The sequence below is a fragment of the Neoarius graeffei genome, chromosome 6 (genome assembly GCF_027579695.1).
Source record: "Neoarius graeffei isolate fNeoGra1 chromosome 6, fNeoGra1.pri, whole genome shotgun sequence".
Taxonomy (NCBI): Eukaryota; Metazoa; Chordata; class Actinopteri; order Siluriformes; family Ariidae; genus Neoarius; species Neoarius graeffei.
This window is the reverse complement of record NC_083574.1, coordinates 52,503,748-52,528,116: the sequence shown is the minus strand read 5'-3', so window position 1 is coordinate 52,528,116 and position 24,369 is coordinate 52,503,748. Positions and strand designations below refer to the sequence as shown.

Genomic DNA, 24,369 nt, shown 5'->3' with positions numbered 1-24,369 from the left:
CGAATGTATATTGAGAATTATTACACCCTATATAATGCACTCAAAGTATTCCACAATGCATCGTGAAAAGTAGTGTACAACCGATGGTCACTAACCAAGCAATATATACTATCATGCATCGCAGTCGTGCTGAAAAAAGTGTGTTGGGGTGAATGGACGGAGGAAGAAAACCATTATAAACAGACATTCAAATACGATTTAAAAATAGTAAGAGAATAGAAAATAAGCTGAAATAGAATAAGACGGATGAAATGCAAGAATAAAAGTTAGAGTGCCGAGTGAGGAATTAATCAAAAGCCTCAAATTTGATTTAATAAAAGGCAGCGACAAAGAAGAAAGTATTCAGCCTCGATTTGAAAGAGCTGAAAGATGCAGCAGACACCAAGTACTTTGTATTGATTAATATTGATTAAAAACTGTAAACCCCTTCACAGGGAGTCTAACTGTATGCAGGAAAGAGATGGTGAAATGGTGGTGTAAGTTGTGCAGATTCTATAATGTGTAAACTGGCTGCACATCTGGGGAGAAAGACAGGAAGTCGAACTGAAACCTCTAGGAACAGCTGTATAACTGCTATATAAAGTCCAGTTTTTGGTAAACCAACATGGTGTGTTTTTGATTGTTTTTAAATGAAGATTTTTCTGTCATTATCAACAACACAATAATTGAGTGTTTTTTCAATTTTTCTGTTTGAAAGTTTCTACAGTTTAATGAAGTTGATGGATTTTAAGGTTCCTGCTAAGACAGTAATTGTTTCAGTGATTTGTAGCTTTTCAGTTCAGTTTAATTGCACAGAAAAAGGCAAATTTCCGAAATTGCTAAATCAATTAGAAGAAAAGTGACGGGTTTCTTTTGGTTTCAGGTCCAGTTCTGGTTGTCATTTTGATGCATCACTAGATTTCAGCAGAATACAGCACACTTCTTTCTATTTGAGTTTGACCTTGACATAAGAACGCAGTTTTTAGTTCAGTAGGATTGAGGTTCTATAATAACTGCTGTCCATGTTCCTTTCTCGTGGCTCAGTGGCTGGTATCGTGACTGCAGACTTTGCCTCTGGAGTGGTGCATTGGGGAGCGGACACCTGGGGCTCTGTGGACATCCCCATCATTGGGAAGGTGAGTATGTGATCCAGAAATGACCCTGATACCCCCTTTTCAGCCAAAAGGGAACAGGTTTTTGAAGCAGTTCCATTCAGGATTCTTTGAACCTTGGTGCTAGCTAGAGAGCCAGCCCATGTTTTCACCAGTTTTTTGAACAGAACAGTCATAATCAAGGATGCGTCATGAACGGAGCGCATTGCACAATGCACAGCGGGAGTAAACGGTAGTAGCAAGATGGTGGCGCACATTGATTACCTGTGAGCTTTTGTTCGGTTATTGCAGATACAGTGCCTTGCAAAAGTATTCATCCCCCTTGGTGTTTTGTTCCATTACAAGCTGGAATTAAAATGGATTTTGGGGGGGTGTTAGCACCATTTGATTTATATAACATGCCTACCACTTTAAAGATGCACCTTTTTTTTTTTTTTTTTTATTGTGACACAAGAAGATGAAAAAACAGAAATCTGGAGTGCGCATAAGTATCTGCCCCCTTTCGTATGAAACCCCTAAAGAGCTGGTCCAACCAGTTCACTTCATAAGTCACATAATTAGTTGATTTAAGATCCACTTGTGTGCAGTCAAAGTGTCACATGATCTGACATGTGAGGTCTGTATAAATCAACCTGTTCTGGAAGGACTCTGACTCTGCAGCACTACTAAGCAAGCAACATGAAAACCAAGGAGCGCTCTAAACAGGCCAGAGACAAAGTTGTGGAGAAGTATAGATCAGGGTTGGGTTATAAAAAATATCCCAAACTTTGAATATCCTAGGGAGCACCATTAAACCCATTATAGCAAAATGGAAAGAATACGGCACCACTACAAACCTGACGAGAAGGCCGCCCACCAAAACTCACAGACCGGGCAAGGAGGGCATTAATCAGAGATGCAACAAAGACGCCAACAATAACGCTGAGGGAGCTGCAAAGATCCACAGCGGCGCTGGGAGTATCTGTCCATAGGACCACTTTAAGCTGTACACGCCACAGAGCAGGGCTTTATGGAAGAGTGGCCAGAAAAAGTCATTACTTAAAAAAAAAAAAAAATCATGTTTGGAGTTTGCCTAACGGCATGTGGCAGACTCCCCAAACACATGGAAGAAGATTCTCTGGTCATGTGAGACAAAAATTTAACTTTTTAGCCATCATGGGAAATGCCAACACCCTGAGAACACCATCCCTACAGTGAAGCATGGTGGTGGCAGCATCATGTTGTGGGGATGTTTTTCATCTGCAGGGACGGGAAAGCTGGTCAGGACTGAAGGAAAGATGGATGGCACTAAATACAGAGCAATTCTGGAGGAAAACCTGTTGGAGTCAGCCAGAGGTTTGAGACTGGGACGAAGGTTCACAGTCTAGCAGGACAATGATCCTAAACATACTGCTAAAGCTACACTGGAGTGGTTTAAAGGGAAACATTTAAATGTCTTGGAATTACTTAATCAAAGCCCAGACCTCAATCCAATTGAGAATCTGTGGCATAACTTGAAGATTGCTGTACACCAACGCAACCCATCTAACTTGAAGGAGTTGGAGCAGTTTTACCTTGAGGAATGGGCAAAAACCCCAGTGGTTAGATGTGCTAAGCTAATAGACGTATACCTCAAGAGACTTGCAGCTGTAATTGTTGCAAAAGGTGGCTCTACAAAGTACTGACTTTTTTTTTTTTTTGGGGGGGGGGGATTATTTATGCACACTCCAGATTTCTGTTTTTTCATCTTATTGTTTGTGTCACAATAAAAAAAAAAAAATGTGCACCTTTAAAGTGGTAGGCATGTTGTGTAAATCAAATGGTGCTAACCTCCAAAAATCCATTTTAATTCCAGCTTGTAATGCAACAAAACAGGACAAACACCAAGGGGGATGAATACTTTTGCAAGGCACTGTGTTTGTTTTTGGTTCTTTTTTTTTTTCCCCTGAAGATGCATCCTTTTCCCATTGCGTTCTCGATTGCTGTGCTCTGCTTCCTCTCCAAACTAATGACGCCCACTGATGTCACCGTTCACTCTGGAAAAAACAGCTATATCTTAGTTCCAGCTGAGAACTAACTTTTCAGGTTCCAAACCAATTTATTTGTGGTCGAAATGCTCTGAACGGTTCAAAACTTGGCGCACGAACCAAAATGGAACCTGTTCCCTGTTGGTCAAGAAGGCGTGCAAGAGGCCAAATTTGTTCCACTAGTGAGCCTTCTAAGTGAAATAAGTGCTGTAGCTTCACTACTTGACATTATGTACAATTTTGGTAATTTGGTTATGCCTTTTTGAATTGATTATTATTATTATTATTATTATTATTATTATTATTATTATTGACAAAGTGTAGCATGTGGCTTGGAAGTTTCAATATGGCATATACCAGTGGGTGCTCAAGTGACAAATGAGTTTTGTCTGGGTTATGTATTGTCGGCTTCAAGGGAGAACCAACTTTACTAATAACGTGATGACCACAGTCCGTCTGTTTTGTATTTCAGCCACAACAGATGCTTACTTTTCTCATTTATCTGAATTTTGCAAGTCTAAATTTGGAATTTTACACTATAATAGCTAAAAATGTATATGGACACCTGACCATCACACCTTTTTATTTGCCCATTCCAAAACCATGTGCACTACCAGAGTTGGTTGTGTGTCATGTCCTCCCCCAAACCCCCTTGCTGTTTAAAAACTTCCAGGAGCCTTCTGAGAAGGTTTTCCACTCAATTTTGGAGTGCAGCTGTGGGGATTTCTGTCCGTTCAGCCACGAGCCTTAATGAGGTTGGGCAGTGATTGTCAAATGAGAGTGCCTGGTGTTTCAGTTCATCCCAAAAATGTTCAGCAGGGTTGAGGTCAGGGCTCTGCAGGACATTGTTTCTTCCCCTCCAACCTTACCAAACCATCTATATATGGACCTTGCTTTGTGCACAGGGATACTATCTAGGGTATTATCTAGAAATTGAGAGAAGTGTGTCAGCAGGGGCGCCTGTTGGGGGGGGTCCAGGGGCACGCTCCATTGGGAAAGTTTGAAATATTGAAGCAAATTTGGGGCCCTCTGGTGCAGTCTTTGCATGAAAAAGCAGTCAGGGGACGCTCTTAAAATAAGAGTGAATTTCTGAAAAAGGAATCGGTCAACTCAAATCATTTCAAGAAAATTCTTTATTTTATAGCACGTGTAGCCTTTGTGCCTAAAGGTAAACAGATTTCACACACACCTCAGGGGAGGTTGCATGAAAAGTTCTGCAGCTTCCTCAAATGGGAAGTCCTCAAAGCCTGTCTTGGCGTAGCTTAGCCCATGTTTACATTAGACCGTATCAGCGGATCATCAGATTAACGTTTTTAAAACGATTAGTGTGCACACAGCAACACCAATACACGATTCGCGTGCACACAGCAACACCAATACACGGATACGCTCGGCTCCGCAGGCATCCTGCGCGCCAAATCACTCCGCCCTGAACAGCGAGTGCCCTCTGGAGGGTGCGCACTCCGGCCCTGCACAGCTCACACAGCGCGCGAGTGAAGTGCACAAGCTGTGATTCGGGACTGAGCCGCTGTGTGTGTGATCCCAGCGCATATCACTTACCACTCGCAAGTGGAAGGATGGCAAGCCTAAAGACAATCATAACTACACAATGGGCAGTATTTGCATCAGTATTTGCAGTATTTTCATACTTTTATACTCTTTAATGAAAGGTGATACAAGGCGGAAGTCCGCACCGTTTTTCAGCAGTCGCGTCACATGACCAACGCCAGCGAATCAGGAAGGTGGATGTCACAGTGACGTTGTCCAATGACGACACCAGCTAGAGCTCAGCACAAGCGTATCCGTGTATTCTCAATGTTTACACAGCACCGGACCAGACACGATCTGGATTGAATACGTGGACGCTGGCGGATTCCCGTTTCCCGGCGTTTCCAGGCGGTTTAATGTAAACGGACAGTGCATCCGCGAAGAAAACGAGACAGATACGGTCTAATGTAAACTTGGCCTTAGAGGAACAAGGCGGTCCAATGTACTGATACTAGGTTGATTGCGGAGGCCAACCTTTATCCTGTTGCTACAGCTGAAGACCCGTTCAGCCTCTGCATTGCCAACCAGGACAGAAAGAGATGCAGCAAACACTTCAAATAGCCCTACAAAATAATCAGTCATCCTATCACCTGCACAACAATGATCGCAAAATTGTAAATTAAAATTGCTCGTTTTTGTTTCATCATAATTTTCTCTAATAGAAGCTTTGCACCGTCACCTGACCCCATAGTAACGGTAACTACGCTGCTTTGACCAGGGCATGCTTGTAGTGCTTCACTCGGACAAGTTAGTTGTTCTTGACCAGCATGGGAAGGTTTGCTGTGTTTTTGGATGTGCAAATAAGTTTTGAACAAAATGAAGACATCAGGTTTTTTTTTAATTTACCAAAAGTAATTCGTCATGGGGGGGGGAGTGAGATTTCTAAATGTAAAGGGGGGGGGGCATTCAGCAGGACTCAGTGTTGAACGGAGAGGTCAAAAACCCAATGGTATGCTCACTTCATTTCCACGAAGGTAAGAAAATCAAATTAATAATAATTTCAGAACTGGAACAAGGTACTCATTCTTATCCAGTGAAGTGAACATGAGTGGCACAGCCTAAACTTCACTGAGACTTAAAGTACATTTGCATTCGAGGATCCTTCGGCGCATGTTGTGTACGCGCTTGGGACCCAGTCATTATGGGAAACACCGGATGCTGATTTGAGAGCAATCGGCATGTGCATATAAGGATGCAGAGGCTTTGTGAAGTATTATCATGGTCATGTTTTTTGTAGCCATGTTTTATGACTGCTTTCTGTTTCATTTTTGTAAATACCAGGCCTGCTAATAAACACACTTCCTGCACTTACAGCTGTTTGAGCGATTTATGCTCAAATCAGCATCAAGTGTTTCCCATAATGACTTGGTCCCGAGCACGCACACAATGTGCTCCAAAGGATCCCTGAAAGGGAATTTTGAAGCCTGTCATTGCAGAAAATTACCCGTCGACTTCTAGTATTGGCCGTCGAAAAGACAGGTCTCTAGATAACGCCTAGATACCATCATGCCTAAACAATTAAATCAAATTTTGTCGTGTTTTTGACGGTTGACGTGGTCACAAAGCAGTTTTACAGAAATCTGGATGTAAAATTTAAATTAAGTTTTTTTTTTTTTTTTTTTCTCTCCCCCCAGTTCAGTTTAAGTGAAGGAAAATCTTTTAACTACGTTTAACGTTTAACTACAGCATACAAATATATTTGTCTGATATTCGTGTGCTTCTGACTTTTGTGCCAACAGTTTGGGGAAGGCCCACATATGGGTCTGATGCTTAGATTACCATATACTTGTGAGCTTTATAGTAGGGGTGTAACGATGCACTCTGGGCACGATTTGATTTAATTAGATTCTCAGAATATTTTGAATAAAATTTTAGTGAAGGAAAAACTATGACTGGAAAGACCATTTCTGAATTCTAAGCAGTGCAAAACAATGTGCAGTTTTGTCTGTATAAAATTAATCATATTGCTACAGAGGTTTAATATCGTGCATTTTCTTAACTACAGAGTCACCGTATCTTAACAATAAATAAAATGTGTTTTAAATTCTGCCAAAAATGTAATTGAATTTAAAAAAAAAAAAAAAAGTCTCTGACCTGGGGAAATTATTGAAACAAAATTATGTGTACCAGTGCCTGAGGTGTCATTTTAACTGGAAATAGAGCTCCAAAGTCGGCTAAAATGCCCGACTTCCGCATTTGACTTTGTGTCATTTGGAAGCTACTGAACGCATTTTGTTTTTAATGCTTGTATGGTTGTGTAACCATGTAATCTGTGTGTGTTGGTCGATTCAGAGCGATCTGTCATTTCCCAAGTGCAGATTATTTGTGAATGCGATTATGTGAGTAGTGTACCGTCTGCTGTTCAAACAGTGCGATTAGATTGAATGCATAATTAATAGAATAATGATTTCATAATGTGAATCGCACATGTTTGCACCATGATGCATCGAATATACCCCTACCATATAGTGTACTTTTGGTGCACATTAGGTGTGGACAAATTCATTAGCTAGCACACTCGGCAAATAAAAAGCTCAAGTGCTGCCGAGTCCCATCTTTTTTTGCTTGGAAACTCACTGCACTAATAACCAGCAGCTAGTATGATGGCGAGTTAAGTGCTTTAATACAAAGGGAAATGACGTTTACAATTTTTCTCTTCTAATGTAGCACATCATGTTTGAAACTCGGTAAAAAGTCAGCAAGTTGTTGGTCAGTGTTTTAGCTATCAGGTTTGGTGTTCTGGCGTCACGTGATGTGTAAAAGATAACGATGAGAGCCAGACTTGAATGTTATTTCTCGACATGTGTTTAACGTCAAGGTAGCAGTGTGTAGTAAGCAGGGCTTTGAACCGGTTCAAGGAACGAAAACGAAAACCGGGAACTTTTTCTATTTCACATGGAACAGAAACGAAACCAGAAACTTTATTCTTTTTTATGTTCCGGAACAGAAACGCTTATTAAAAATAATGGTAACCAGTTAATACCGGTTTTTATTTCGTTCCTCAAAGTTTCCGTAGCCTACAAGTAAAAAAGTCATTCTTCTCCTGCGCAAGTTTCTATGACCCGCTGGGGTTCACTTCCTGTGTGACGTTCGCTGACTGAATGGAGAGAGCGGGAGGGTGGACTACTATCACGTCTCCACATCTTAAATAAGAGGTAAATATTGCAGTCTATTGTTATTCAAAAATGTCAATTTCAAACACGATATCAATATATTTGTCCACGTTAATGAGAGGCTCGTGAACATTAAATGACGTTAACCTCTGTTAGCCTATCAATGCATAGGGCCTGACTAGCCTTTGGTAACACACTAAACGAATTATCTTTCATTTTTGGCACTTTTTCTGTTTGTGTAGATGGGAAGACATACTGAGAATCCAAATCGCCAACATTTGAAATAATAATTTGTTTTGAATTATTTCTTGTCTTATTTAATGAAGGTTGTAATAGAATTAGCCTACATTTGGCTTAAGCTGGATGAGACAGAGACATAATTTTATAGCCATTTGTTAAACAGCTGACAGGGAACGTAATTAACCGTTCCGGGAACGAAATTTTTTTTGTTCTAACCGGTTCGGGAACGTCTATTTAATGGTGGAACCCAAAACCGGAAACGTTAAAATTCTGTTCGGAACGAACCAACAGGAAAAAAATTCTGGTTCAAAGCCCTGGTAGTAAGCAAGAGTGTCATTTTAATGGCTTCAATATAATGACGTGCCAAATGCAAAAACCAGTGTTTCGTCAGTAAGAAGTAGGAATTTTTTTTTTTTTTAATAGTTGTTAAACCCATCAGGTGAGTAAAAATATGCTTGTCCCAGGCTACTAATTTGTCCACTTCTGCTAATGTTGGGTGTAATTTGCGAGCTCCGAAATAGCAGAGATTAACATTTTAGCAAACATTTCAGCAAATGTGGATTTGCTTTTGAATCTCCTGTGGCAGATTCTGCTGTAACTGGATCCATTAACCACTTGCCCACAAAATAAGAAATTTTTCTTGTCCTTTTTTCAGTGAGGTAATATTTTCAAGATTTAAAATATGGTATTTGGTCTTCTAAAACAGCACATCATTTAAAAATACACTGAGTATATCAATAAAAGATTTTTAAAGAATACAGTTCTATTTCTTTGACATATCTGACAGACATAACTCCCATTTTAAAAATCCCTTTCATTATCCCTGTTGCTATCGTCAGTGAATTTCTGTCAGATGACCTGACGATAGACTCGACCATTATGGCTCTTTGGTAGTTATCGTGTGGAAGCAGGCTTTATCATTTTTGGGTGTCAACAGATAGAGTTGAAATAGATTAACAGCGAAAAAACTATTTCGTTCACGAGAGAAGCCCACAGTTATTTTTTAAAAATGCTATCGTCAGTCTGTCAGTCAAATGCACCTGACGATAGCAAAATTCAAGCCCTCACCACGCACATGTTGACTGACGCAAAGAGGAAATTCTACTGCGCATGATTTTTGTGACAGCAGACATTTACTTCCGGGCAAGACTTGGAGTTCTGACAGCTAGATTTCATCAAATAAATCAAGGTAAGATTTTCAGTCAGCTATCCTGACGATAGAAATTTTTGACCATAGAAACATTGAGAATATATTTGTGCATTCATATTTAAATTTTTCTGGAGGAAAACTATCGTAAGTTGAGATAAATCAGAGCCGCTTGCGACCCTTTCAGCCGACAGGCCATTTCAATGTGTTATTTCCCCTCGAAAGTGACACAGTCGTGTCTATCGTCACTGTTCTGACAATTATTATTTCAATTTTGAAAATAAATTTTATCTTTATTTCAATATTTTATTTTATTTGGTTCTAGTGATGAGGTATTTAATATCATTACTAAATTTGTCAGATTAATAATGTAAGAAACAGTTTTGTTGCTGTTGTGATCTACAGTGTCTGTCAGAATATGATGGTAGACGTTAGTCTGTCAGATTTTGATGATAGAAACCGATGTGTTTCTATTGTCATTTAGCATGTCTGTCATGTCAGGCTTTTCTTAATTAGTTACCAGGACTACTGTCCTAAAATTTACTGTGAATGTCCAAGACCCCAAATGCTACTAGAAAAACTTAATAGAATGATCAAAATAATCAATTCAGCAATTTAAGGAGATGGGACTTAACTGGCCTCTGTTATGGTAGAATCTGCCCTGTAACATTGTAATTTAATGGTGCTTATCGCCATCTTGCGATTATAACCATGTCTCTTGGATTATCCTGCAGTCTAGGACAGACATGTATCTGAGGCACTCATTACACATACAGTGTGGGCTCTTAGCATATTAGTGTGTTTGATTTTAACAAATGACCCTGTTTAATTTTCATATCAGCCTTTGCTTTATTAGTCTGTTGTGGTTTACTGGGCTCACGGCAGGGTAAAGGAAAATGCCACATGCTCCCTGGGGGGTGTCCTCCATTCCTGTTTCTTGGCGCTCCAAGTTACAACCTCCATCACTCTCGCAGACCCGCGCGCTGTACCCAACAGGGGGCAGGAATACCCAGGAGAGTCAAATTAATGCAGACCATAGTCGCCCTTTCCTCGTCCAATCAGAGAAAAGGTCACCCTCTGCCTGTCCAATTAAAAAGCGTCTGGCCCCTGCTTTTGGCGCTGGACAGGTAGGAGTGATGAATTTGGGCAAGCTTTTGTATTTCTGGTGACGGAGGTCAGTGTGTGGCTGATGGAGGTGGCATTAGGGTATGCTTATTCCCAGTAGTGCAGCTCCCAGACTCTGTTCCCCAGTGTTGCTTATTACTTTGGATAATTTTGTGCATTTGGCAAAGCTCAAGTACATTTAATGAACATGCATGAAGATAGCCAGGTCGGGAATTTCCAGTGGTTTTTTTTTTTTTTTTTTGTAGCCAAATACTCACATTTTAAAAACCAAGTAATCAAATACCTGCTATTTGAAGTAGATGGTATCGCATGCAAACATTTTATTTAACTTGACTTAGTAAGAGGCAAAAACCTGGCAGCTTGTTGATAACTTGGTGTCAGAACGAATAAACAAAGACCTCCACTGACAGAACGTACATTAGCAGTAGAGCTACACTCCGCGTTCATATTAAATACCACAGATGGTGAAATTGCCTTTGTGGCTCCTGCCTCATAGAGGCGAAGTGAGGCAGTAGCCATGATGTCATCGTGTTGTAAGAACGAGTGTAACAATAGCACACGGCGGCAAATCGTGATCTCACGATACAAACAGTTGATCTCGCGTTATCAAAGGTACACAAGAACGAGTGATGAAGCCACTATGTCATCGTGTTGTAAAAATGAGTAACAATAGCTAAACTTCGTAACCAATCGGCACTTATCCTGATCAAGTTCGATTACCCGTTCTATTTCTCGATGAACTTCGGAACCAATCAGAACCAGAAACGAACTAAGAGAAACCTCGTTATAACTTCGTAGTATCGGAAGATAATCGGCAGATAAAAAGATAAATGAAATTCACCCTGTGGTTCGCCAAGGCTACTGATTCGATGCCGAGTAAGTGGTGGTTATTTTAAGGAAATTTGCCTTTTGATTATCACAGCTTTTGTTTGGTCCTTCTGAAAGGTCAAATGAAAGGTTTTTGTAAAAAATTTTTTTTTTTTGAGCTTTTTGGCAGATGTATTGAGAAGCCGATATCAAACTTCTGCGATTCGCTTTAATTTTTTTTAAATTTAGAGTCTTTACACTACACTTGTGAAACAAAATGTGCTCATTAGAACTAAATAATGCTTCTAAGACGATTCATGAACAAGTGCTTTCTTACTATTTTGAAAATAGAGTTCACAGCACTGTATTTTGAACAAAACACAGTAAACAAAATTGGTAACCAAAATACTACAAGCCCTGATGCTGCTCACAGCTTGGTGATGCTTGCAAGAGATGAGGCGAGTAGAACTGATAACATGTATATATGCTAGATTTACTGGATGGACATGGGATCGGAAAACTCATCTCATCTCTCATCTCATTATCTGTAGCCGCTTTATCCTGTTCTACAGGGTTGCAGGCAAGCTGGAGCCTATCCCAGCTGACTACGGGCGAAAGGCGGGGTACACCCTGGACAAGTCGCCAGGTCATCACAGGGCTGACACATAGACACAGACAACCATTCACATTCACACCTACGGTCAATTTAGAGTCACCAGTTAACCTAACCTGCATGTCTTTGGACTGTGGAGGAAACCGGAGCACCCGGAGGAAACCCATGGGGAGAACATGCAAACTCCACACAGAAAGGCCCTCGCCGGCCACGGGGCTCAAACCCGGACCTTCTTGCTGCGAGGCGACAGCGCTAACCACTACACCACCGTGCCGCCCGGATCGGAAAACTATTTTATTTATAAGCAGTAGCCACATGTACCCATAGGGTACACTTTTTTTTTTTTTTTTAATAAAAACACAGGCGAGCACAAATTTATCATAAAACTTTTTTGTTTTTGTATATTTAGTTGTTTACCCACCCACCCAATCTCCCAGTTGCTTGTATTTGGGTCTGCTTTACATTTCTTACGTTACCTGGAATTCGTGCAAAATCTGCCACTTTTCATTTTTGCCTAATCTAGATCTTCCTATTAACTGTATATGCTCACTACATGGGGTATAACAGAATGGTAACATCTAACCTGTATAGGACACTACATGCCCAGTAGAATGCCAGTAGTGACTGGTGTTCACAGACTAAAGTTTTGGCACACTTGGGATGTTGAACCTTCACTGGCATGCTGGGAATAGTGCAGCGGTGCCCAACAGTGGTTCTGTTAGTTTGGAGTCGGGTTCCCCTGCTCCAGCAAACCGAAGCATGGGTCAGAGCTTTCATCATCTAAAATTGTTTACATGCGATGAATTGTCATTAAAAACAGTAGATGTAGAAGAGACTTGGATGTTAGCACCGACGCACTTGGTTAGATCCCACGGACACACAGAGAGACCTCTGACTCAGGAGCTGAGTTTAATGGCTTTTTTTTTAATGCCACTGTCTGTAACTTTATGACTGAATTAATTAAACTAAAAATAATTTAAAAAATGGTCACATGGACCCAGTGTCTGGGAATCTGAGGACAAGCTATCTTTGTGTCCTGGAGAGTAGGCAATCTGAACAGCGCGTCCAGCAGCACCCCTGTGGCCCAGGCCAGCGAGGCCACGCTCTCCACGCTTTCATCAGCATCCGTCTGTGCTGTTAAATGGCTCGATCCGCCAAGCCACAGCTAAAGGGAGGGAAGGAGAATGGCTTTCTTACGGCTCTGCAGCCACCACGGATCCTTCCACTGTCAAGAATAATTAGGACCTGCCACCTGGGAGCGAGCAGACTTCAAAAAGAGCAGGGGAATTTACGGCCCCTTCAGCGCACGGCAAACCGAGACCCGTTAACGGGCACATTAAAGGGGACACTCAGCGGACGGCTATATACAGCTTTCTGTCCACGCATTCAAACCAAAAAAGCATCAACTTGAGGGAGAGTTGCTAATGAGCATGATTAAACAGGCTCTTAAGACGAGGAAGAGAGGGAGAGGCGGACAAAATGAAACGGATTGCTCCGGTGGGTGTCGGGTTCAAAGTAGGGGGGCCAGGCTCCCATCAGCCACTGCGTTGCCAGGGCAATCCAGTGATGGAAGTCATGATTAGGCAGAAGGCGGCCAAGGCGAGGCAGGGTGTTAAACGGTGCGGGATTAGCTGCGGCGAAGCGCCAGGTGGCCATGGTGTGCTGGAAAGTCCACACACGCGCGCGCACGTCTGGAGCTTATCACACGTTTAATCTTGCGCACGGACTGAGGATGAGCAGAAGGAGAGGGAATATAATTGTCGAAATATCAGCAGATATTCCCCCTATCCTGGCACTCCAGCAGAGTTCAGCCGTGCAGTCTCGGATACAGCCATGATTGAGTTCAGGCCACATGATAATGACGTTCCCTCCCCCGTTTCTCGCCTCTGAAGCGCCGTAGCACTGCGGCTCCAAACCATTTGGTCTTTTTGTATGGCTAAATAAATTACTTTTTCATTCTTATGTGTGGTTTTTTTTTTTTTTTCTCCTCTTGCACATATACTTCTTTCCTGTGCCGTCTTTCATTTGTTGTGCCCCGTGCAGCCCTGGCCATGAGTGACATGAGCTGCTGAGCGTCAGCTTTTTCATGCTGCAGGGTGGCAGCGGTGGGGAAGTGCTGCTTTATGCCCGGTTATCGCACAGCTCCAGAACTTGTGAACTCCTGCTTCCCACCCCTGCTTTCATTAGGCTGTATCGGTCAGCATCAACCCTCCTACATTCTCCTTTCTCCTCTGACATGCAGGCGCCCTCATGCTTCAGAGCTGTTTGTTAAAGCTGACGTCCTTTGTATTTTTGCTTTCATTTTCAAAACGACCAACTTGTTCTTGAACTATTCCCCTTTTGATTTTGTTGCAATCTAGCACGGCACAATTTAAACCAGACTCCCAAGGAAGCGCATCGATTGAAACTTTGCACGAGCACCAAATTTTTTTTATTTAAATTTATTTATTTTTAAAGCCAGTCATTATGTGGTGTATGATGTGTTTTCTTTGAGCATGTATTACAGCAAGGTAATTTCTCTTATTCTCTCTTTCTGTTTTCCTTTTATCTCCCTGTCTCTGTCACACCGTGCATGCAGGCGTTTATCCGTCCATTCCGGGAGCACCACATCGACCCTACGGCCATCACGCGGCATGACTTCATTGAAACTAATGGAGATAACTGCATGATCACCATCCTGCCTCTCGCCCACATGGCCTACAAGTTCCTGTCCTACACGCCAGGTGCAAATACACAGAGACACACTTTCAATGTAGTTGGTTGCGTTTTAGTCGAACAGAAATGTGCTTAAAAGCAGTTTGTAGTATGGAGTACTCGTTTACAAGTGATTTTACAAGCGTGTAGTCCGAGCTGCGGCATCCCACGATGCACGACGGTGGTTACTTTTTCAAAGCACAAGCTGGAAAGCTAGAGTTATACTCCGGGGTGTTTTTTCATCTGAATGCTGGAGGTGACTGAATAAAATGCACTTATTACTGAAATGAGCAAATTGGTAATAACTGACACTTGTTATTCATGGCTGAATCACTTGATCAGCTTTGTTGTTGTTCATTGGTGCTGTTCAGTGTCTCATTGAACTGTGGCTTTTCTGCTTTGATGCTTTTGTTCAGCTCAGCCCAGGCCTGCGTTTTTAAGCGTTGTGTTACAGTAGAGTTGTTGGTGCGTTAGCTCAGTAGCCTTGGTTTTCAGCTTCACCAGGTGAAGGACAGTTTCAAATCGAATACTAGGGGAAATGCTCTTTTATTAAAAAACAAACTGCGTTTTATTTCCTTTTGCATAAAACTGAATCCCCACAATGTGCGTGTCTCCATGCCATAGATGCCCTTGCCGAGTCCTACCCCTGGGACTGTTTTGTGTTTGCACTTGGCGTCTTCGTGACGATGACCAATCAGATCCACAAGTGGTCGCACTCCTACTTCGGCCTGCCACGATGGGTCACTCTGCTGCAGGACTGCCACCTAGTGCTGCCCCGCAAGCACCATCGGATCCACCATGTGTCCCCTCACGAGACCTACTACTGCATTACTACAGGTACACACACATGCCCCTTTTCCACCAAAGCAGTTCCAGGGCTGGTTCGGGGCCAGTGCTTAGTTTGGAACCGGATTTTCTGTTTCCACTGACAAAGAACTGGCTCTGGGGCCAGAAAAACCGGTTCCAGGCTAGCACCAACTCTCTGCTGGGCCAGAGGAAAGAACCGCTTACGTCAGCGGGGGGGGGCGGGGTTGTTAAAACCAACAACAATAACAAGACCGCGAAAGATCACCATTTTTAAGCGACGAGAAGCAGTAGCTGTACAAACGCGAAGTCATCCATTATTATTATCGTTGTTGCTGCTGCTGTTTCTTCCGTGTTGTTTTTGCTTTGATATTCGCGCCAAGGTTTATGCAAACGTAGCGACGTAACTGACGTATACAGCGATGTAATGACGTGGCTTCCCTTAGCACTGCGAGCTATGGAAAAGCAAACTGGTTCTCAGCTGGCTCGCAAGTTGAAAGAGTTGTGAACCAGCACCAGCACTGGCCCCGAACCAGCCCTGGAACTGATTTGGTGGAAAAGGGGTAACACGCACTTCTTTAGTTTTACATTCATGTTCTACATGTTAATTGCCATGTGATCTTCTGAAGGCTCTCTCCAAACAGGTTATTTACAGGAGAGAAACTGGTTTAGCACATTGAAGCATTTAGACTGGTGATGAGGTCAAATCCCTGAACTGTAGCCGCTCGGTCTTTCAGCAAGGCCCTTGTGTAGAGTGAAATATGAACAGTAGAATAGAAATGGCCCTAATGGTTAGAGAAGCAGCTTTGGGACCAAAAGGTCGCTGGTTCGATTCCCAGGACTGGCTGAAGTGCCCTTGAGCAAGGCACCTAACCCCCAACTGCTCCGGCAAGCGTTTTGGTGTACCTTGTGTCTGAATAGCCAAAGAAAAGCTGATGATGTGATCAGTTCGGGTGGCGCCCAACTGTAACGAAAAAAAGAATAGAAATGTGTTCAGACTGTAAGAGACCTCATATCTAAAACACATATATTAACTAAAGCCTTTTCCAAAGTAAAAATACTGTCCGTTTGATTGGTTGACTATTGACTACTTTCACGTTACCCATAATGCTTTGCACCTTGGGAGGGGTAGCCAAAATATCAACAAAAGAAAACACCACAGCGTTGCACACTGACGGTAATCTTTTGAATTTAAATCTCCCTAAAACCTTCAAATAAGTGTCAAAACCAGGGCTTTGAACCGGTTCAAGGAACGAAAACGAAAACCGGGAACTTTTTCTATTTCACATGGAACAGAAACGAAACCAGAAACTTTATTCTTTTTTATGTTCCGGAACAGAAACGCTTATTAAAAATAATGGTAACCGGTTAATACCGGTTTTTATTTCGTTCCTCAAAGTTTCCGTAGCCTACAAATAAAGTCATTCTTCTCCTGCACAAGTTTCTGTGACCCGCTGGGGTTCACTTCCTGTATGACGGTCGCTGACTGAAAGGAGAGAGCGGGAGGGTGGACTACTATCACGTCTCCATGTGATAAGTGCATTACTGAGTGTCTGAGCAAAGAAGAGCCTGAACGTTGCAACCTCCCTATTGGCTGTTTGTAAAAATGTATCAGTTGTTGCCTTTCCCACGGGAATCATCGCAGGCTCGAGAGACGAGACCTGACGAGTTAGTTCGTTGGTAGCAGAACAAAATGTCTGGACACAAATCGGGTTTTCAGAAAAGGAAAGAAAATAAACGGAGGGTCGAAAATACAAAAAAGGAGGCAGAAAATGCAAAACGAGTTTTAAGGTAGGACAAATGGTTACTTTTCTGAGGCAGCCCGCCGTGGCTGCAGGCTTTCAGTTGTGTCATTGAATGGTTCCTTTTCTGAGGCAGCCCGCCGTGGCTGCCTGCAGGCTTATTTATTATAGCCCATTTAGTTAAAATAGTTGATATAAAATGTTTATAGTTATAGTTATGTGATGGTTGTCCTGATTTAGACTGTTTTTTTTTTGGGGGGGGGGTGTTGCGCGATGTTGCACCCGGGTCCAGATTAGGGCAGAACCGGCCCTGGCTACATTTCAGGTGTAGTTTGTTTTATGTATGTATGTACTTGCATAGATGTGTACTTGGTCTTCCAATATGGCGCCTAAGAAAATCTCGCGGCGCGGTGACGTCATGCGGTAGCCCTCTATAGGGCCTGACTAGCCTTTGGTAACACACTAAACGAATTATCTTTCATTTTTGGCACTTTTTCTGTTTGTGTAGATGGGAAGACATACTGAGAATCCAAATCGCCAACATTTGAAATAATAATTGTTTTGAATTATTTCTTGTCTTATTTAATGAAGGTTGTAATAGAATTAGCCTACATTTGGCTTAAGCTGGATGAGACAGAGACATAATTTTATAGCCATTTGTTAAACAGCTGACAGGGAACGTAATTAACCGTTCCGGGAACGAAATTTGTTTGTTCTAACCGGTTCGGGAACGTCTATTTAATGGTGGAACCCAAAACCGGAAACGTTAAAATTCCGTTTCTGTTCGGAACGAACCAATAGGAAAAAAATTCTGGTTCAAAGCCCTGGTCAAAACTAACTAAACCAAAGCTTCAAGAAATCTGCATAGCCTTTTCTGTGGACTTCAAGAAATCGATCGGTAAAAAAGCACTTGTAAATATCATATCGAACGCTTTGAACATCTCTACTTCCGGTGACCATCAGCAGCCGCCCTTTATCTGTCAACACAGCTGTTCCAACTATTACTGATCTGCAGAAGTTAAAAGATTGGCAGAAGAGCTTCGGAAGATTGACACTGATCATAGAAGAATCCACAGTGAAATCGTTTCTGCTGGATACGACGAGAAAGCCGTAAGAAAATACGAAACGCTTTGTGCACGGGAACACAAGCGAGGAATTCACTCAGTCAAGTCAGTACTGTAAACACAGCAGAACTGTCAAATTAATTTTAAGTTGATTTTGATTTCCTTCACTCTGATTTTCCTCGAGTTCATACGCTACCAGATTACGACAATCTTTGGGCTGTTAGAGGACGCTGTTAGGACAACAGGGTTAAATACTCCATTCGATCTACCGACATAAACATTTAAAGGGGAAGGACATGGAAGCTTACTGACACTGCATCGTTTGCGCTTTTGTTTTGGGAGTTGATCCTTCAATAAAGTTGTCCTTTTCAGTTCTTTGACTTCTTGTTTTTTCGGTTTTCACACTTTCTATGACTAAACACAAAGACAGAGGGGTTGTAGCCTTCGTGACTTGGATCATCAGACTTTACTCCACCACCAAAGTGTGCAGAACAGTCACGTGTTGTCGGTCAGTGTAAAATTTTGATGGCGAATTCTGTCTAACGCATGCTTGGCCTCTTTAGGTATTCTATAAAACTTTAAATCAGGATTCCTTGTACAGTTATTTGAACAAGTTGGTGCACAGCAACAGTCTGGTCCCCGCCCGTGTGAATTTGAAGAAATGATGGAGGTTGTGACAAGGCCAATTTATGCTGACAACCCAGTCCTCGCAGATGGCGTCGCAGATGGCGTCTGCGAAGCCCTCCCCCCTTCGCAGACGCTCTGCGCGCACCTCCCAAAAATTGTGACCACCGCAGACAGCGTCGCAGACAAGAGGGCTCTGATTGGTCCACTCTACATCCGCTGTACACGCACTTCCGCTTCCTTACTTTCCCAGTTTGTTTTGTTTTCATGACCGCCATTTTTAAAAACACGAGCGAAGATGGAGCAGCACGAAGAGCGGTTGATCAAGGAAGTGAGGAAGTACAGACATCTATACGACTCCAGTTCTAGTCATTATAAGCATAATTATAAGTAACCGGAGGATAAACACTCCACTAACCACACCCACCAACTACTCCTAGCGACTTCGTGCCCCCTTGCGTTGTGGCGGTGAATAACATCGCGCACGCCTATTACTCCCCGCTCAACGATAAATTACAACTGCCTGCGAAAAGCTATCTGCGAAAGCCTTGTCGCAAGAGCATGCAGAGGCCTTCAGAATGCATGTGTGTCAATGAGAATGGGGATGAGAGTGTAGTGAAGATGCAAGGAGTAGACGTGAAGAAAGTGAGGCGAGGAAGAGAGTGCAGGCAGGGTGGAGCAGTTGGAGAAGGAGTTCGGGAGTCATGTGTGATAGGAAAGTCCCAGCAAAAGTGAAAGGTAAGATGTATAAGACAGTAGTGAGACCAGCTGTGATGTATGGATTGGAGACCGTACCCTTAACGAAGAGACAGGAGGCAAAGTTGGAGGTGGCGGAGTTAAGGATGTTAAGGTTTGCGATGGGAGGTCGGACAGGACAAGGGACGGCACATGTGGAGAGCTTGGGAATGAAGTTAAGAGAGATGAGACTGAGATGGTATGGGCACATCCTGAGAAGAGATGCAGAGCATGTTGAGGATGGAGCTGCCAGGCACACGACAACGAGATACATGGATGTGGTGAGAGAGGGCATGAAAGTGGCAGGTGTGGCAGAGAAGGATGCGTAAGACAGGGAGCAATGGAGACAAAAGGTCCGCTGTGGCGACCCCTAATCGGGAGCAGCCAAAAAGATGACACGAGTGTGCAGAGTAAGAAATTATTCAGGTTTAAAAAAAAAAGGCATATAATGCAAAGATGCTTTGCTTGCTATGAAAAAACCAGTAGGATAAAAACCTACTGGAAAATGTACTCCTCGACCAAATGTAACGTATGAGCTCCAAGGGTTTTGAACTGCAATCTTGATATTTCAAACAGTTTTCTGGTTACAAATGTTAATTGTTCAACAAGCTAGTGGACTAATAAAACTGTTTTGACTAGTTTTATATGAAACTGTTGTGAATATTTTCTGTAAAATGTGTTCGTGAATAATCCCACTTTTTTTTTTTAAGCGTTGGATTTAAAAACTCTAATGTAAATAAAGATACAAATTTTGTTGCCAGGTGTATGAGAGACGTTGCCTTGCACTTATGATCGGGTTCCCTGTGGTGGTACACGGACATCATTTGTACATACGGACGTTGTACGGTCGTAAAAGCCATCAACAATCTGTTCGTTGCGTTCCCATATTCTCGAGTATGGAGCTGTTTTGTTGTTGTTACTGTGTATGTTAAACATGATCGTTTTTAACCAGGGCTTTGAACCAGAATTTTTTTCCTATTGGTTCGTTCCGAACAGAAACGGAATTTTAACGTTTCCGGTTTTGGGTTCCACCATTAAATAGACGTTCCCGAACCAGTTAGAGCAAACAAATTTCGTTCCCAGAACGGTTAATTACGTTCCCTGTCAGCTGTTTAACAAATGGCTATAAAATTATGTCTCTGTCTCATCCAGCTTAAGCCAAATGTAGGCTAATTCTATTACAGCCTTCATTAAATAAGACAAGAAATAACTCAAAACAATTATTATTTCAAATGTTGGCGATTTGGATTCTCAGTATGTCTTCCCATTTACACAAACAGAAAAAGTGCCAAAAATGAAAGATAATTCGTTTAGTGTGTTACCAAAGGCTAGTCAGGCCCTATGCATTGACAGGCTAACAGAGGTTAACGTCATTTAATGTTCCCGAGCCTCTCATTAACGTGGACAAATGTATTGATATCGTGTTTGAAATTGACGTTTTTGAATAACGATAGACTGCAATATTTACCTCTTATTTAAGATGTGGAGACGTGATAGTAGTCCACCCTCCCGCTCTCTCCATTCAGTCAGCGAATGTCACACAGGAAGTGAACCCCAGCGGGTCATAGAAACTTGTGCAGGAGAAGAATGACTTTTTTTATTTGTAGGCTACGGAAACTTTGAGGAACGAAATAAAAACCGGTATTAACCGGTTACCATTATTTTTAATAAGCGTTTCTGTTCCAGAACATAAAGAATAAAGTTTCTGGTTTTGTTTCTGTTCCATGTGAAATAGAAAAAGTTCCCGGTTTTTGTTTTCGTTCCTTGAACCGGTTCAAAGCCCTGGTTTTAACAGAAGGGTTTGTGGATAGTGGTGCAAATTTTGCCTTTTTCAGACAAGACACACTATATGGCCAAAAGATCGCGGACACCTGGCCATCACCCTCATGTTCTTTTTGAACGTCTCATTCCAAATTTAGTCTCCTTTTGCTGTTGTGAAAACCTCCACTCTTCTGGGAAAGCTTTCCACTAGATTTTGGATTTGTGCTCCTTCAAATCCAAAATAAGAGCATTAGTAAGGTCAGACAGTGATGTTGGGTGAGGAGGCCTGAGCTAGTCAGTGTTCTAGTTCATCCTAAGGGTGTTCAGTAGTATTGAGGTCAGGGTTGTGTGCAGGACACTCAAGTTCTTCTACTCCAGCCTTGGCAAACCATGTCTTTTATGGCGCTCGCTTTGTGCACAGGAGCATCGTCACGTTGGAAATCTTAAAGGGGAACTGAAGGCAAATTGTATTATCAAAATTCTATTTCTCATTTTATTAAATATATATGTGCATTTCTGACAGCTATTTTGTCACTGCTGTAGCAAGTTATGAATGTTTTGAAATGTGCTCTGTTATATATCAGTCCATATGTCAAAGCAATGGCTGTAAACGAGATTCGCTGAGACCTGTGCGAGACATTGTAGGACGGAAGTAAAACGTACAGCGGAAATCAAAGTGACCCAACATCTGCCAGCGTTGTCAAAAGACGCGCACGCCCTCCTTCGAATGCTGACGTAATCGAGCCGGAAGTTTTTCCTGTGTCTGAAATCGCTCCCTACTCACTATATAGTGGGGACGCCATTTTGTAGTGCTGTCCGAAACCTTAAGCCAGTATCTCACTGGGCTGCGACAGCTTGCAACAAATTGCGAACGTCATTCATGAGAGAGTTTCAAAAGTGTCTTGAAACGTTCGCGGGGCTTCTCAATTTCCTCGCATGAGTCGCAAAGTGTCGCTCCTCCGTTGCTGAAATTTTGAACATGTTCAAGAAATTCGTGCGACAAAATTTCTCTCAAAATAGCCGCAAATGCGTCGCTGGTGTTGCAAAGCTGTCGCGAACCCTTCTCAAGTCAGTTTCCGTGAGGCTTCCTCTACTTCCCTGCCTGCAGAGGGAAAGCCGGGCCGCGACAGCCTGCGACTAGTTGGAGACACAATTACGGTAAAATATGCGAATATCAATTCAGTGTGATTCCAAGTGAAAATTGTCACTAATTTGCATATTTTATCACAATTATTGTCTCTCCAACTATTCCCAGGCTGTCGCAGCCCAGTGAGATACTACCCTTAGTGAGGATTATGTGGGAAATGTGCTCAGTATAATATATGTATTTATCACAAAAATACACGTGTCTATTTTATTATTTTGAAAATCCACCAGCCGCCTGATTTGGCATGTTTTAATTGTGCGACAGTAATGACGTTAACAGCGCGACGGACTAGTCCTGATCCTGTCGTCTTTCCAACTCTTCTCTACTCCACATTGGTTCGAAGTCGTATGGAATAATCTCCATCACTGATGAAGCGGGCAAATCTTGAAATTGATCTAAATTGGAATGATATGGCGATCTGGCCGCTGTGTAAACAGCTTTCAAAATGGCGGCGCTGACACTTTACGTGTGAAGTCTCGCACAAGTCTCGTGAAGATTGTGCGGATAAGCGACGCCTGCCGTGGACCAAATGAACTACGTTCAACATGGCTACAAACTGAAAAGGCCGATAAGTGTAATGCAATATGCCAATACGAGTCACGATATAAGGTTCATAAAACCGAAAACGTAATTGAATAACACGTTAAGAAATAAAGCAAGTTTAAAAATGACTTCAGTTCCCCTTTAAAACTACAGCATACAAAGACATTAGAGAAAATTGCATGCTTCCAATTTTGTGGCAACAGTTTGTTGAAGGCTCTTTTATTACCAGCATGTGATCAGGTTTCCATATACGTTTGGCCATATAGCGCACGTATTATATGATACTGTTAAGCACAGGTGCAATTCAATTTAAGTCCGATCCAGTTCTTAAGTTTTACATGTATTGTTGTCTCCTAGTTTTTACTCTGTAACAATTTTGAAACCGTTCTTCGTTGTGTTTTTGCTTGATAATTACTACTTTTTTTTTGTTTGTTTTTTGGTATTATGTTGATTTGTCTGTAAATTTTCATTTTTTCATACAGTGCGAGGATAAACTGACGACTCAGCATTGCGTATCTGGCTTCTATCATGGCTATCATGTCCGAGTCCAACATTGTTCTGTAGTGTGACGGGCTGTGTGTCCCTTGCAAATTAATTTATTCCTTTTTGGTTATTGCCTTTAATAGGCTCAAAGTGTGTGTGTGTGTGCTTGCTCGCTCACTCATCCACACAAACAAGGGAGTGTGCATCAATTTTCAATGGTAGTAACGCTTTTTAACCATTTTGCAAACCGTTGTGGCCATATCAGGAACTTCTGGACACATTTCCTCATATGTAATCATTTTCTTTACACTTTTTCTTTTGCGTCATGTAACTTACGAACAGTATTAGTGTTATATAGTCCCAGCCCTCCATCACAGTGCACGTTTCTCCATCACAGTGCACATGACACTTTTTTTTTTTGATGGAATAAAAACGTGTTCTATTCCCTTCCAGCAGGTTTCATTCATTTGGTTTGATAGCATGCAATATTGTTAGCACATCGCTTACCCTATGTGTATTATGTCACTCTACCCAATGGAGAATGAGCGTTGAATATGGTTTACGATATTGCATGGGGGTGGCACGGTGGTGTAGTGGTTAGCGTTGTCGCCTCACAGCAAGAAGGTCCGGGTTCGAGCCCCGTGGCCGGCGAGGGCCTTGCTGTGTGGAGTTTGCATGTTCTCCCCGTGTCCACGTGGGTTTCCTCCGGGTGCTCCGGTTTCCCCCACAGTCCAAAGACATGCAGGTTAGGTTAACTGGTGACTCTAAATTGACCGTAGGTGTGAATGTGAGTGTGAATGGTTGCCTGTGTCTATGTGTCAGCCCTGTGATGACCTGGCGACTTGTCCAGGGTGTACCCCGCCTTTCACCCGTAGTCAGCTGGGATAGGCTCCAGCTTGCCTGCGACCCTGTAGGACAGGATAAGTGGCTACAGATGATGGATGGATATTGCATGGTTGTCAAGACAACATGACGTCACACGTTGGAGCTGATGTGACTATTCAATGAGAGTTTTCTGCTTCGCATGTGCAGAAGCGTTTCTTTGTTCTCCGGGAAACAAAGACGTGCTGAACACCCGGAAG

At 42.4% G+C, this 24,369-nt stretch overlaps 1 protein-coding gene across 1 annotated transcript in view; it reads left to right on the top strand.

The window, feature by feature from the left end:
• si:ch211-212o1.2 (uncharacterized protein LOC492735 homolog) overlaps nt 1–24,369 on the top strand; it is a 91,725-nt gene that overhangs the window by 54,674 nt on the left and 12,682 nt on the right. Inside the window, exons 3-5 of the mRNA XM_060923835.1 lie at nt 1,024–1,115; nt 14,269–14,413; nt 15,009–15,221. Of these exons, the coding sequence (XP_060779818.1) occupies nt 1,024–1,115; nt 14,269–14,413; nt 15,009–15,221 (450 nt within the window). The remainder of the gene's footprint in view (nt 1–1,023; nt 1,116–14,268; nt 14,414–15,008; nt 15,222–24,369) is intronic.